Source organism: Corythoichthys intestinalis, chromosome 8 (assembly GCF_030265065.1).
Source record: "Corythoichthys intestinalis isolate RoL2023-P3 chromosome 8, ASM3026506v1, whole genome shotgun sequence".
Lineage (NCBI taxonomy): Eukaryota > Metazoa > Chordata > Actinopteri > Syngnathiformes > Syngnathidae > Corythoichthys > Corythoichthys intestinalis.
Window position 1 is genome coordinate 28,349,880 of NC_080402.1, and position 15,800 is coordinate 28,365,679.

Genomic DNA, 15,800 nt, shown 5'->3' on the forward strand with positions numbered 1-15,800 from the left:
AAATTTTAAAAAAAACAAAAACAAAAAGTAACTGAAGTATTCAAAATAAAATTAAAATAACTGCTGTCCTTTAGGTGAGCCTAAACCCACAGCTCAACATTTTTACCATCTTAAACATGTTTTACGTGTCGGTTGGCCCTCTCCTCTAAGCTGCGGCAGTCTGTAACCTTTCTGTAGCCGAAGTATTCCCATGCCAGCGATTTTGTTTTCTTCGATGGAGGGAAAAAGTTCAGGAGTTTCACCTCCTCCAGCTATCGTGGTGTTATTATTTTGCCCAAAATGAATTCCGGGACTTATTTGGGACGATCCGGCACATTATTTCCCGGCTCTGTTGTGATGGACTTGTAGACACGGCCATACTTGTGGAGTATTACATTTAACGGCAGTTGTTATTGCCTGTGACCACTAGCTGTTGTATTATGAAGTGTTATATACAGTCATATCTAGGCTTGCCACCCGTCCCTTGAAATACGGAATTGTTCCGTAATTGGGAATTAAAAGTTGCGTTCTGTATTGAACCAACACGGAACGCAGTTTATTCCGTATTTCACAATTGTCCCATGGGTCGACCCCGTGCGACCCGCGGCTCCTGCGTGGCGTGCGGCGGTGCGCCCAGCCTATGCACGTCTGTCACACACAAACACACACCTGCGCTCATGAGTGACCACTGAGCCAACAATGATGAACAAAAAGGGCAGGAGATATTAAAGACAGAAAGATAGTTATCTGCCTGCCTGATGCTGTCTCCCCTGCACTGTGCTCCACTTCCGGGTTCGTTGCCTAGTTACCTCGCTCTCTCCGCTCAGTGCACCGCCCCGCGCGTTTTCAAAACTAACATGTCTCTTCAACATTAGAAGTTCAGGACACCCCACGTCATCCTCAAAAAGGGAAACGTCTCCAAAAAATAGACTGGAGTGGCTCGATAGAGTCACTGATGATGATTATAACGCGAACTGCAAGGCAGGCAGGAACGTTTTTGCAGTGTCTCACGGAAGTGTAAAACAGCATGCTGCAGGGGACCTCCACAAATGGAATTTAAGATCCCAGAGGAGCCTTCATCACAATTCTTTGTACCTGAAACATCCCCTGAGCTTGATTTGGTATGTTATTATGCTCTTGTATATGTATAACATATAGGCTATATTTATATTTACCTTCATACATCTTGCATTGATAGGAGCATAGCTAGGCTATTTCAGTTGCTACTATGGTTGATTATCTTTAGGAATGGATTTTTTTTTGAAACATGGATTTATTATCAATCAATATGGAATGAATTTATGTAGCCATAAAGAACATGTTATTTTGTTACGCTAACTAATGCTACTCATTTGGAATTATTCCTAATAGATTAACAGCAAATAAACACTGAATAAATAGTTCTACTGCAAATATATGCTATCTGTTGATTGATTAATAGTGAATTTGACATCATCCCACTCCTACCCTCTAAATTACCGCAGCTGAGGTGACACAGGTATACCACACAGTAAAACGTAGCCAGCCAGAATACAATAGTGCTGACTGTGGACACAGGCTCAATCAGAAGATTTTTATGTGATTCCAAAATGGTGAAGAAAATTACTTTGGGGAGAACAAGCAAGAGGCACTGTTGAAACAAGTCCTGGGTCCAAAGGCAGTGGGTGATGTGCTTAAGATCTTAACGTCACCCATCCCATTCTCCATACAGACCTATGCCTCAAATAAATTGAGCAGGAAGATGTTCCCCTTGCTGTCCAGTACTTCAGTCCAGGGTCTGGGCTCACCAACAAAATGCTGGACTTTATAGAGAATGCAGACGAGTCAGCTGCTGGAATTGTAGCTATCCTGGAACATTCCCTTTAAAATTTGGCTTGTCAATGCATCACGTGACCGGATTCAGTGCCGACAACACAAATGTTAATTACGATATTCACAACTTTGTTTTCACTAACCTGCAGAAAAATAAGAAAAAAAAAAACAAAAACAATCTGCTGCAAGGAAACTGCCATGCCCACAAAGTACACAATACAGTTTTCTCATCAAAAAATACATACATTTCTATGCATTTTAAGAGTTTTGGGGATGCCACTTTTTTTCGCCCGTAAGGCTTTGGGCGCGAGGGGGGGGGGGGGGGGGGGGCGCGTCCCTTATTTCTATTTCTGAAAGGTGGCAACCCTAGTCATATCTGTAAACATGTGTTTCACCTTTAGACGCCATGCAGCTATGACAAACCGGGATAGGTCAGTATGGTGGCTTTGTTTCTTTTTTGTCTGTGTTGTGTCCAACAGTGCCTCATTATATTTGCACTTTTGTGTTCCTGCATCTCAATAAAGCGAGTGAAATGAACATCAAGACTCTTTTACAAAACTATGCTGCTATATTCTACGCTATGTCATTGTCTGCATGAGATTTCATTCGTTTAAAAAAAGATTACCGAATGAAGATGGCCATCACAGTCTCTAAAAGAGAACTCCTTCACTAAAGTCTGTGTTGCTCGTACCAAAGAATGCATTTCTTTGCAAGAACTCACAATTATATTGTGTGTAAAACTTAATTTTTACTATTTTTGTTTTACAAGTTTAACTTATTGAGAAATTGCTGACTGCAAACGCCCTATGCCTGTGGTGATGTGAGCAATGAATATTCAGTAGGTTAGCCTGAATATTTGTAAATTATTCTCAACAACATTTACCATGGATATTATCTGAAATTGAACTCCGTCAGCATGGCAAGTGGGATATTTGTATGTTGAACTTCAGGCCAATTTGTTCCGGGACTTGACTCTTCTGACTCATTGTCACTGTGCTATCATAAGTATTTCAGCACTTTAGGATTTACAAATTGATCACTGCATATATCTAATAATTCTTTAACAACTTAAAGAATTATTATGCGTCATCCTATTAAAGAAGAGTGTCCTTTGAATTCAGCGAGAGCTTTTCTCTGCAATAATCCTCCAACTAGGAGATGATGCACCAATTAAGTTTTCTGACAATGACAACTCAACTATGAGACATAAAACAGGAGCACAGTGCACTGTACTTAATGTACATTAATGTCAGATAAGCCCCTAGGAATTGTGGAGGTCACTTTGAGTTTTTGATTCTGTGACTATATTGTATTAATACAAGAATGATGTGCCAGCATTCTATATGCATACTGTAAGCTATATATAAATGCATTGCACGTCCAGGGCCAGATCCACGCTTGGATGTCATTAGCTAGTGTAACTAATGAAGTGCCCAGTGTCGTCCAAAAGAACAATAGTATAACGGAGGCTCGTATGTTTGATGGTCTCATGCCTCCCAAGTATTGTGGCTGACAACAAAAAGACTTGGCCTATTGGGGCCCAAATGTTACGCTTCATTTTTAAAAGGGATGAACAGTGACTCACAGAATGAAGCCGCTGGTGTCTGGGGAAGGGAAGACAAATCCTGCCAAAAGAGAAGCACAGCCAGCACACGAGGGTAAAGTGAAGAGAGATTATTTCCTGTGAGAGGACAAGAGGAGATAAAAACAAATTCACTCATTTCACATTTTACGATCCCTCGATCTAGAGTAGCTCTAAACTCAAAACTATCCACGTAAACGAAAAGACGCCTCCGACCAGAAAGATGACACATCACTGTGTCTGATTTTATTTTTACTACTTCAGCACTCTACAATTTAGCCCAAAGTGTCCCACATAATAGGATGATTGCCTCCGCCACAGAGCTTTTCGTTTTTATTTTACTGCAAACTGCAGAATGACACCACATCTCAAATGCAGACATTAATATTTATTACAAATTAATCATTTAAACAAATTCAACATTCCATCACTAATGAATGAAATACATATTATACTGTGTGTGCAATACATCAATTATATTTATTTATTATGAAAATAATCATGCTTCTCCACACTCCAGTTAGTTCAAGGGATCCACGAAAAGAAAGACTTGTAGTTCTTAAAAGATTATTATGAGTTAAAATAATTTGATATTTAAACCCCTTCTTGAATGTTTACATTTTTATACAATTTGCAAAATTAGTTTAACTAGTAGGCCGCCATTAATGGTGTGACAAAATATCGAAATGGTGATATATTGTGATACTTTGTATCCCAAAAGGTTATCGATATGCACCTGCCAAGAATCGAGATATCCTTTTAAAAAGGTATCAAGGTCTAAAAAACATAAAAAATAAAAAGGAACCAACAAGTTGCTACCAACATTTCCACCATAATGGTGTCTCAGTTAACTCTAAGGATGCATTGACGGTGCTCAACACCCAGTCCATTTAGACTGGGAACATTCATTCATTCGAAACCAGAGCATTCACAGTCATTCTGTCCGATTTTCAAGGCATTTACAGGTCACTTGATGTTCATTTAAGGGCATTTTCATGTCATTTCCTGTTGAGTTTGGGTCACTTCCTATTTATTTGGGTGATTCCCAGGTCACCTCCTGTTCTGTAACTCAAAATAAAGAGGAAGTGACCCATAAAATATCCCAAAATCAACAGGAAGTAACTGAAAATCAACAGGTAAATGACCTTAAATGGCCCAAAATTACCTCATTACCTGGCATTGGCTGCCACTGACGGCCATAGACGTTCAATCCGTTTGAAGCGGGAGGGTTGGCAGCGCTGCCACCCTCCCGGTTCAAATGGATTGGACGTCTACTAGTGATGAACTCATTCCAATTCACAGCAGAAGCTTTTTTTCTGTCTATTAGTTGTTTGTAAAATATCCTAGAATGATTTCCTGACCAATGTATCGATAATCGTTGTATCACCATATCGTCAAATTATTGTTATCCTGAGCTTTGTATTGCAAATTGTATCATATCGTTAGGTACCAAGAGGTTCCCACTCCTAGTCGCCATTGTTGTTGACGTCACATGGTTACGGTTAAATTATAAGGAAAGCCTTAAATAAATGAACAAAAATAAGTCCAAAGTGCAAATTAACATGGAAGATGTTGTGAACCTCCCCATCAGAGCAAATAAAATAAGCCTCATCAACTCTTCCCTTTCTCTTAAAGATCTGATCAATTTTCTGTTGCATTGCCCCCCTTTTTGTAAATCACATTAAGTCAACAAGCTTGTTCTTTTTTCCTTTTTTGATGTTCAAGAAAGCATTTCAACCAATCAGAGACATCTTCATTGATAAGTCTCTCAATTTCAAATGCCATATAGAACATCTTATATCAACGCTATCCAAATATGTTGGTCTATTCTTCAAAATAAGACACCATCTCCCTTTAACCGCACTTCTCACTTTGTACAAAACCTTATTTGAGCCCCATATCAACTACTGTAACATCATATGGTGCAATACATTCCCCAGCCACCTAAAGAAATTGGAAACTCTGCAAAAGAAGATGGTACGGGCCATGTCCTGGGCTAGTTTTAATGCCCCCACCAACTCCTTGTTTTACAGTTTACGCCTTCTTCGACTGAGTTGAACACATTTCATAACGCAGGTATAATGTTCCAAATTGTAGATAATATGAATAGCAAGCTCTCTGAACTCATTCCAGTCTGGACTCCTCTCCATACTCATAACACCAGAAATAAAGACCTCATCAGTGGAAAAAAGAGAAGACTTGTTAGCACTAGCCTGAGCATTGCAACTAGAGGTCCTCAGATTTGGAATGAGCTTGACGAAAATCTAAAAGTGTTGAAATCCATCTCCACCTTTAAAATGATGCTAAAAAGCATTCTGATCAGTAAATACAACAACTCCAACATACGTAGGTTATAAATTCTTTTCTAGGGAAGTATTTCTTTTCATTTATTATTAGATTTTTTTTAAAAATATTTTTATTTTTTTTCTGTATGTGTGTGGGTGAATGAGAACACTGTAAAATACGACAACTCACCCTTCTGCTCATCTGATCATTTTTTTTCTTCATTGCCTTGATGTACGCAGGCTCCTGACTATAAGCTTTTAGTAGCTTCTTAAGGAGATCTGACTCACACATAATCTTGGTTCAGCACTATGATATGTACAATTTGTAAATATGAATGTGTGTGGATAAATTGAATTGATATACATGCGGATCACATGTCAGTCTGTCAGCCAATAAAACGGACAATTGAGTGGTTTGCTGCGCGCATGTGCACATCGACTCGACTCGTCACTGAGTGAGAAGGGGACCTACCTGCACTGATTCGCCAGACTAAGATAAACTGCTGCAGCTTGGAGAGCTCTGTGGAATAAACAAATAATACATATTGATGGAAACGGATTACGCTACACAGGCACTTTGTTACGTTACCTTTGTATATGTAAATCTGATGTTGGAGGATTTTCTTATTGGCGATGAGATGCATGTGTGGCACCCTGGCAGATTTTTAACATGGGTTTTTGACAGTTGACGTCATATTTTTGGGATCAAAGCACCATTCCGGCTCCAAATCTTTTACCAGAACAACGTTCCGGCCCACTTTCACCCCTGGTTACAACTGATCCAGCACAAGCAGTTTAACCATTGAGGGATCCGGGGAAACAAGAAGCGCCTAACTGTAATTAACCGATTGCATTTGTAAGACACAAGATTGATGAAAAGGTGTCCTCTCGATGGGTTGCAACAAAAACCCACTGCAACCCTTTGTGGAACAGTCCCCCCCCCCCCGGGCTATGCTAAAATGTGAAAACCTGGATTTATCACATACTGATCGAAGATTTAATGAGTTTAACCTAATTAGGTAACAGAACCTTTAAAATCACTAGAACTGATTTGACCATTAAAAAATTATCAGAACGTTCCAGAACTTTACTACCTGTATAAGGATTCTTCGGGCAATCATAACCTTTAAAATCCTAATTGTGTTCACTTTGACTGAAACTAGAAACTGCTTGGTTCAGCTCTGAAGGCAAAATGGTATGACCTTACCTCAAGCACTTTGTGTCAATTACAAACTGAGTAGTACACAATAAAGGAAAACGTTCAAAGACTGCTTGGGCATGACAACCAGTACAGCTTTGACATTTAAAATGTTTCTTTTTCACATGAAGCAAGCCAGTGCATTTAGCAGCCTACAATCACATTTAAATCAGAGAGCTACACACAATGTTTTTGCACTTTAGCGTGATTAATGAGAGGAAAGACACAATAAAGAGTTCTACATCATGCTTTGCTTACTAATTGATTACAGCTCTGACATCCCAGTAGCTTACTACTGACCGATTGGATGCGATGAACATCTGAGGAGGGTGTAAAAATGCTGTGTGTCAGCATGAATTGGGTCGACTAATTATATGCAATTAGTATAGTGTGTTTGTGTGTAGCGTGTGACTTACCTAGTCTATGATGCACATTGGATTATTTGTTCACCTGTTAAGAGATCATCTAGGACAGGGGTGTCAAATGTGCGGCCCGCCAGGGGGTCCATCCTGGCCCGCGGATTTGTCCTACCTGACAGGCACATTGTAGCTCATTCATATTTTACACACAAAATCACACTCTTTTGACATTGGCGCCGTAAAACCGTAGATTTGTGATATCTAGTGCATGCAACTACTGCTCACTTTAGTGTCTGCTGTTACATTCATTCGTCCCCTCCTGGTCAAAATGGGTTGGACGTCTAGCACCGTCAATGGCAGCCAATGAGTTAACAAGGAAGTGACCCAAAAATACCACAAAACAGACAGAATCTGACACCAAATCAACTGGAAGTACATGGAAATGCACCAAAATTAACAGGTAGCGATCCAGAAATAGTAAAAAAAAAAAAAAAAAAACAGGAAGTTATCCAAAATTTACAGGTAGGTAAGTAGGTAGGTAGGTACTTGTCAGCAGTGTTGTTAATAACGGCGTTACAATATAACGGCGTTACTAACGGCGTTTTTTTCAGTAATGAGTAATCTAATTAATTACTTTTCTCATCTTGGCAACGCCGTTACCGTTACTGAGGCGGGAAAGGCGTGCGTTACTATGCGTTACTAAGTTGGTTAAATAAAAAAAAAGTCTGAGAGAAACGGACTCACGGGGACGAGAGCAGAGCAGGAGTGGGGAAGACGGCGCCGTTGCAACCGCGATGCTAGATGGCTCCAATAATAGGGAATGGGACGTACTACGTCATTGTTTGGACCCGCCTCCATGCTGGCAATATAATTCACTTCCGGGCCGGCAGAGTCAATGCGGATTGTAACGTGTGGTAGTGCTAAGCTAACTCTTTCGGTGTTTTAGAAAGAAAATATGGGTGCTTATTGTTGCGTTACTATGGAAGCCCATTCCCGCCACTAAAAAAAAAAAAAAAAAGTATGAAAACTTTTTTTTTTTTTCAACAAAACAAGGCCATTTCCGCCAGTAGAAAAAAAAAGTTTTTTTTTTTTTTTTTTACTTGCTACTGCCTGCTTCCGCCAGTGGAAAAAAAAAAAGTTTTTTTTTTTTTTTTTTTTTTTTTTTTGATGGTGCCCGTTTCCGCCAGTAGGAAAAAAAAGTTTTGTTTTTTTTTTTTTTTTTTTTTTAACTTGCTGGTCCGTCAGTGGGAAGCTTGGAGTCTTCGACTTGGGAGTCTACATACACAAGCCTTTGAAGCACTTTAGCACTAAATTGCAACCTTATTTGTGACTTTTTTTATGTGAAGGTATCGTATACTTTTTCTTAACAAAATTATGTCCAGGATGTTATAGGATATTGGTATTCACCCAACTTCTACGTACAGGTAACGCACTGCGATTTGAAGCATCAAAGGGGGCAATGGACACCATAGAAGACCTCTTTCGGCGTGGATTCACAAACAGTGAAATATTAGTTGTTTTGGAGGAATCTCACCACATAAAATTGAGCCTCCGGACCTTGGAGAGGATGTTGAGGAAGAAAAAGTTGTGGAGGAGAAGAAATAAGACTGATGAAATGGAAGTGGCGAACTTTATAGAACACCAGTTGCAAACATCTGGAAAGCAACACGGCTACAGATGGATGCACCAAAAATGTTGGCTATCTGGGATTATTACGGACAGAGAAACTGTGCGCCAATTGATGCGACTGATGGATGGTCATGGGGTAGATCTGCGCGCGCGCAACCGTTTGAGAAGGCGTGCATATGTGAGTCGTGGGCCAAACTATGTTTGGCATATAGATGGGTACGACAAATTAAAGCCATATGGTATATGTATTAGTGGTTGTATAGACGGCTTCTCAAGGAAAATTATGTGGCTTGAAGCATATAAAACAAACAATAACCCCCATGTGATCGCGGGCTATTTTATTGATGCAGTTGCTGAGAACAATGGATATCCCGAAAAAGTTAGGTTAGATCATGGAACAGAGAATGTCCACGTAGCAGAAATGCAAAGGTTTCTGCACAGCGGCGAAAGTGGGAGCGCCAGTATGGAGTGTGTCAGTGTAGGGCCAAGCACAGGCAATCAACGAATTGAACGTTGGTGGTGCACATTGAGAGGTGAATGGACACAATTCTGGATGGACCATTTTGATCAGCTGAGAGCAGATGGATTCTTTTTCGACAGCTACATCGATAAATCACTGATCCAGTTTTGCTTCCAGAACACCATACAGGTAGGCCACTCCTTCCCAGAAATTGAATTGTTAATTATTTGTGTTTATTAAATATTAAAGTTCGGAATTTAATTTTAACACATTTTCACCTTTTTCTGTCGCAAATGCATAGGAGGAGCTTAATGAAGTTGTATCCGCTTGGAACAACCACCGCATAAGGTCAACCAACAATCCCCGAGCTCCAGCTGGTCGCCCTTCCATAATGTATGCAGTGCCAAACCTTTATGGAGCTCAGAATTTCCTACGGCCAGTTGATCTGAACAAAGTACAGTTATGCCAAGAGGACTGCTGCTTTAAGGACTATCCATGTGATGAGGATGTGTTTCACTTATGTTTGGAATTTATGACTGAGCACAACCTGGCAATGCCTGATGATGTATATGGAATCACTGACCTTTACTTGAGACTTCGTCAGATGATCACTGATGGGCTGGCGGAATAAGTTGCATTCTTTTGAAAAATAAAATCCCAGTCATTACATATTAATGAATGAGGATTTAAGGTATGTCAATCCTACGGTGCCCCCCCGGGTGCCAGGGTAGAAAAAAAAAATCATAACTAATCTGTACCCACAGTTTAGTAATCTGTGGGTACAGATTAGTAAACTGTACCCACAGATTACTAAACTGTGGTTACAGATTAGCTATGATTTTTTTATTTTTTCTACCCTGGCACCCGGGGGGCTCCGTACAATCCACTGTAATGATATACAGTAGAATATGTGGAAAATAGGTCATGTTTTATTACACCAAAACCACCTTTTTAAAGTACATTCTGGTGGTCAAAAATATTGTTTGTGTATATAGTGTTGTCAAAGAGGATTAAAACTTCAAATGCATATTCACACATTTCATTCTTATTGTATCATAAATTGTATTTTGTTGGACCTTGACCAATATTTAAGGGTATTGAATTTACATGTACTGTACAGTATATTTAAAATTGATTCATTATATTGAGAAATCCAAAAACATTAAAATAGGCTTTAGAGAATGCATATGATTAATAATGGGGATAGGCTATTTTGAGTAGAGGTATAGTCTGGGCTTTAGCTTATAGCTGTTGTTTATTTGAAAACGTCAATAACAACTACTGTAGTTATTTGAGTGAATCTCCTTTGTGAAGTACACACACCAGTGTAACAATACAGTACCACATTTTCCAAAACATTATGAAGAAATATGAGAACAAATAATTGAAGTGATTTATTTACAAAAACAAAAACATAGTAAAATATAGCTTTGTAACAACAGTGCCAATAATATCTGCATCAAGTCAGTCAGGAGTACAGAGCATTAAAACATTTGCTTCTTTTCTTTTTTGAGATCCTTAAAACAGTGTAATCTACTACAATAAAACAGCTTTAAACATTATGAACATTTTCAAAAGCTTAACATTGTAACATTGATTTAACAGTGAGCATGTCTTTGCAAAAAAATACAAGTGAAATGAAAATATTATTGTAATAACTTAAAATAAATATTGAGCTCAAAATAATAAGATAGTTTACCGTATATAAAAAATAAAGTTTCTCCTATAAATACTCTTTTCCAAAAGTGACAAAAAACAACCTGACAAACAATACAAAAATATCTCACCCAAAACCTGCCATGTAAACTTTACCCCCGTCTAATATAGCGTACACTATGAAATAAACCTACATACATCAAACTTGGGTTGTGAACACCCTATGCTTCATGGACTTAAACTATGTCCATTACCCATACATTGGACTCCAGGACTCTGTTCATCTCCGCACTAAAGTCAGGTAGGCTGTCATAATGGATTGACAATTCAAGCACGCAGCCACATGTATGGGCAACCGGTCTTCTCTGAAAACCTTCCACTTTGGAAAAGCTTATGATAATGTTCTTCTCCAGGAACAGATCTGATCCTGTGCAGAATCTGAGGAACCAACACAGATGTTGTGTATCGGCATTTCTTAAGTAACTGGTTAGGAACTTTTGAACTGCCTTCTCTTGAATATTCAATACATCAGGGAATGCGAGGGACTTAACAATCTTTCTCACAGTTGGTGTCAGTGCTTCATACATTGTTGTGAGATCATGAAAGTTGCACCCAGATGTGCAAAGTGATTTTGTCCATTGTTCGATGACATAGGCTGGCTCTTGAACCAGCGTTTTATGTGCAAGCTCGTGGATGATGTCATTTGCATTGATTTCTGTTGGGAGCCGTCTGCAACTGTGGTTGTCCAAGATTTCCATAAGATCTTCTTGGTCGACACTCTTAAAGTCCGATCTCCAGGTTTCAAACACCACACGCTCATGTTCAGGCATGTAATTGAGGAAATTCTCCACAATATCACTCTTCACATATCCCAGTGCAGCTTGTTCTAATATGACAGGCGCTATTTTTATGGGAAGGTATTTCTCCCTTGCCCATCCAAAAGATATTATTCGGCCAACACTTTCCCACTGCATCTCTCCAAAATCATGTCTCAAGAAAGGAACTTTAAATGATGTTCCTGTTGTGCACTGATTGTAAAAATCTGACCAGAATTCAGAAAGGCAATCTCTCACAACTCCTCCCTCATCATAACCCATCTCAGGTGTTCCATCTGGCAGTACAAGCTGAATTTTAACATCAGCCTCTTGAAGGCCAGCATCAGAGAACTGAGCTATGAGTTCTTGTAGTACCTGACCTCTGTGAACAACCAGTATTTTCTTTACTGACTCGCTGTATGGCGTTGTTGATGCTGTTGGTGAAACAGGAAGCGTGTCATCCAAGTTCACGGGCTCATTTTCAGAGACCTCTCCCATAAATACAATGTTGCTGGTCTCAAATGAATTCTCAATTCCATCCTGCATGGAAAGTAATGACACACTATTATTTTCAGTGCTTTCAAGGTATATGACATCAGAGTGGACCATTTCGAATGAAGCAGGTGATAGATCTGCTGCAACAGAAGCAGAAGTGAGAAAAGAAGTGGAAGAATGATTCTGAGACATCTGTTGTCTTTCAAAAGTTGAAGCTGAACTTCGAAGTTCACTCAATAAATTCTCCTTTTCTTTTCTTTGTGTTGTCAAATAAAACCGCAGAAGAGGAATTTTTGTGTCTGTGTATAACTGTCCAACACTGATTTCAGAGTCAACTGTGACCTCTTCATAGTTTTTTAGATCCAATTCAAAATCTGTTAAAGGCCCCAGTCTATTTTTCCCACCTGGGAAGAACAACTCAACTGCTTGCTGCATTATTTCACTCTTCTGAGCATCCTTTGAAATGCTTAATTTTCTGGTTCCTCCTCCTCCTGTGGCTCTTACCTTCTTGAAAGACTTATTCTGTTCATCATAATGCATCCATCCGAGTTCTATTTTTCGCATAGCCTTTTGAGCAGTTTTCTTCAGATTTGGGGGCGTACAGTCCTCCTGGCTTGTACTGCTTCCCTCATCATAAGATTGTGAGTTTCGTTTGGCCAATTTACTCTTCAGGCGCTCAAAAAGCTTGGACTTGCGTGTGTTATAATGCCCGCTTTCTTTCCGTCTACTAAATCCTAACACTGCGAGACGATCACCATAGGACGGTAAAAAGGTCTTCAATTCTTCATCTGCCATGAGCTGAATTGTGCTGGCGTCAATCTAAACATAGAAAATATAAATTAAAACAAGAAAAAAAAAACAATCCTCATAACTGATTACCTAGTGTTGTTGGCATACATTATTACTGCATACATTGTGAATTTGTAGTGTAACGTCATGTAATCAAATTCTCTTCAAACATCTGCATATACAATGTTTAGAAAAAAATAACCTGAATTCTGATAACAGGTTCTTTAATCATCTGAAACATCTCACACCTTCTCACGCTCCAATGCCTCTATTGTTTCTTCAGGAACATTTCTTTGTCTCAGGAAGTCTCCTAGGTCCTCCATCCTGTGTACAAGAATTATTAAAAAAAAAAGTGAATTAGTCATATATTCACTGTAAGAGTCCGTTGGCTATAGATGAGCTATTATTTGCGAAGAAATTGAGCAATAGAACTTGAAGTGTTATGTATCAGCCCTGATTTTTTGACAATTATTAATATATAGTAGAGCTGAAACGAATACTCGAGCAACTCGAGTAACTCGAGTTTAAAAACTGATCCGAGTAATTTTATTCACCTCGAGTAATCGTTTATTTTGACAGCTCTAAGCATCACGTTTTGCTAGGACTACTTTTAATGCGGGACAACGCGCTGTCACGTGCGGAGAGGAAGAAGGGGAAAAAAAAAAAAACTTACCGCAGCCGACAGCCGCCACAAACGACGCCGACGTTGCTAAATACTAGCCCGCACAATGCTACATTGGTAACAGGTAGCATCTGGTGCGTCTCATAGAGATCACATGTATGTTGAACTAGATGCACAGTGAAAGACTAGGCCGCGTCTGGGCAGCGTTAGCAAACAGCCGCCATCTTAAAGCAGTAGAGCGCTAAGCGCTAATAAAGAGCGCTAAGCGCTAATATATAAGATTAACGTTACTGTCACTACTAGCTCACCTTACGTTAGCACTGCGGAGGGCTAGGTTTCAATTAATTAAGACCGCTTTCGATGCGTGGCTAACGTGTTTTTCATACAGGCTTTAACATAACATAGCGTTGTGGAGTGATGAGGGTGTCAAATAAAAACTCAATAATGCTAACTATCAATTTTAGCTCAGTAGTCATTGCTGGATAAAACACCAAGTAGCACTAGTCCCTAATGTGCTCCAATACAGCCTGTATCATACATTTATTTTGAACAGTGCAAAAACTCAAAATCCTATCAGGACTTACAGTTTAGACTAACTTAAAACTTAACTAGAACTTAAAAATGGCTTGACACAAATAGATATTTAATTGAAAAACGTGGGGAAAAATCCTAACTTTTAAGTGATGTGTGTTATCAAGCGTAAAGGCATTTTTAGGTGTGTTTATATATATATATATAAAATATATATATACTTTTTAAAAATAAGATCTAAAGGTTTTTTGAGTGAAAACAGTGAATTAGTCAATTTTTAAAATTCTAGTTACATCTGAGATGCAATTGTTGGCTGTTTTTAACAATATACATCAAAAATAAAGACATTGATTGACTGAAAATGATAAAATGTCTTGTTTTCTCATGTATATCTATAATTGCTCTTCACCTAAAAATATATTTGTTTTATCCGATTACTCGATTAATCGATAGAATTTTCAGTCGATTACTCGATTACTCAAATATTCGATAGCTGCAGCCCTAATATATAGTGAGTGAGTGAGTGAGTGAGTGAGTGAGTGAGTGAGTGAGTGAGTGAGTGAGTGAGTGAGTGAGTGAGTGAGTGAGTGAGTGATAATCTTGTCATAAAGTCAGTGCTGATACATTCAAGTCATATGAAATAAACACATAAAATATTTAACAGATTGCACCATAAATGCACAAATTGCAAAGTGAGTGAGTGAGTGAATGTAAACTGCCACATCAGCTATTGCTCACAGAAAATATTAGTCTATTATTACTAAAACAGACCTCACAGTTATTCTAGTTTCTAGTCCCTTCTACATCGTGTTGCACCAACCGAAATGACAGAGATAGCGTTTAAACTCGCAGGTTTTAATAAAATATCTAACAGATTGCACAATAAATGCACAAATTGAAAAGTGAGTGAGTGAGTGTGAAAACTGCCACACCAGCTATTACGCACCGAAAATATTAGTCTATTTTTACTAAAACAGACCTCACAGTTATTATAGTTTCAAATCCCTTCTACATCGTGTTGCACCAACCAAAATGAGCGTAATAACACAGATGGCGTTTAAATTAGCAGGTTTTTTACATATTTTAACCTAAGCTAATATATCTATAACTTTACCAAGTCCGCTAATAGGCTAGATGTTAGCTGGAGTGCAACACCTGCACATAGTGGTCGGGCGAGCGCAAATAAAACCACGATTCATACAATTTTACTTCATTTGGTCAATAAAAAGCATACAATACCTTCACAAAGTCACAGACAAGGTTGCTGTTGGGTGCTACAGCGCTTCCATAGCTTGTGTGCGTAGACTCCAAGTCCAAGACTCCTTTCTTCCTTACCGATATTTTTTTTCCCCACTGACCGACCAGCAAGTTAAAAAAAATAAATAAATAAAAATAAAAAAATCCACTGGTTTTTTTTTTCTACTGGCGGAAACAGGCAACAGCAAGTTAAAAAAAAAAAAAAAAAAAAACTTTTTTTTTTTATACTGGCGCAAATGGGCTTCTTGTTTTGTTGAAAAAAAAAAGTTCATACTTTTTTTTTTTTTTTTTTTTAGTGGCGGGAATGGGCTTCCATACGTTACCGGGTGCA

At 38.7% G+C, this 15,800-nt stretch overlaps 2 protein-coding genes across 3 annotated transcripts; one reads left to right on the forward strand and one right to left on the reverse strand.

Moving 5' to 3' along the window:
• The first annotated feature begins 8,520 nt into the window (after positions 1-8,520).
• LOC130920720 (uncharacterized) lies at positions 8,521-10,009 on the forward strand. Its single transcript, XM_057844116.1, has 2 exons — positions 8,521-9,493; positions 9,606-10,009. The coding sequence occupies exons 1-2, from the start codon at positions 8,675-8,677 to the stop codon at positions 9,933-9,935; spliced, it is 1,149 nt and encodes a 382-aa protein (XP_057700099.1). The 5' UTR covers positions 8,521-8,674; the 3' UTR covers positions 9,936-10,009.
• Positions 10,010-10,699: 690 nt separating this feature from the next.
• Positions 10,700-15,558, reverse strand: LOC130920718 (uncharacterized). Of its 2 annotated transcripts, XM_057844115.1 has the most exons (3): positions 15,452-15,558; positions 13,308-13,383; positions 10,700-13,089 (listed from the first exon to the last, which is right to left on the reverse strand). In XM_057844115.1, the coding sequence occupies exons 2-3, from the start codon at positions 13,380-13,382 to the stop codon at positions 11,197-11,199; spliced, it is 1,968 nt and encodes a 655-aa protein (XP_057700098.1). In that variant the 5' UTR covers position 13,383; positions 15,452-15,558; the 3' UTR covers positions 10,700-11,196. The 2 variants fall into 2 exon arrangements, with proteins under 2 accessions (XP_057700098.1, XP_057700097.1); XM_057844114.1 differs by lacking the exon at positions 15,452-15,558 and having other exon boundaries at positions 13,308-13,554.
• Between the last annotated feature and the right edge of the window lie 242 nt (positions 15,559-15,800).

What these genes read in the sequence shown, in the direction of transcription:
- LOC130920720 (XM_057844116.1), top strand. Translation starts at nt 8,675, where the DNA reads ATGGACACCATAGAAGACCTCTTTCGGCGTGGATTCACAAACAGTGAA. An exon ending in GCTTCCAGAACACCATACAG is followed by an intron (nt 9,494 to 9,605) that starts GTAGGCCACTCC and finishes GCAAATGCATAG; the next exon opens with GAGGAGCTTAATGAAGTTGT.
- LOC130920718 (XM_057844114.1), bottom strand. Translation starts at nt 13,424, where the DNA reads ATGACTAATTCACTTTTTTTTTTAATAATTCTTGTACACAGGATGGAG. An exon ending in AGGCATTGGAGCGTGAGAAG is followed by an intron (nt 13,090 to 13,307) that starts GTGTGAGATGTT and finishes TTCTATGTTTAG; the next exon opens with ATTGACGCCAGCACAATTCA.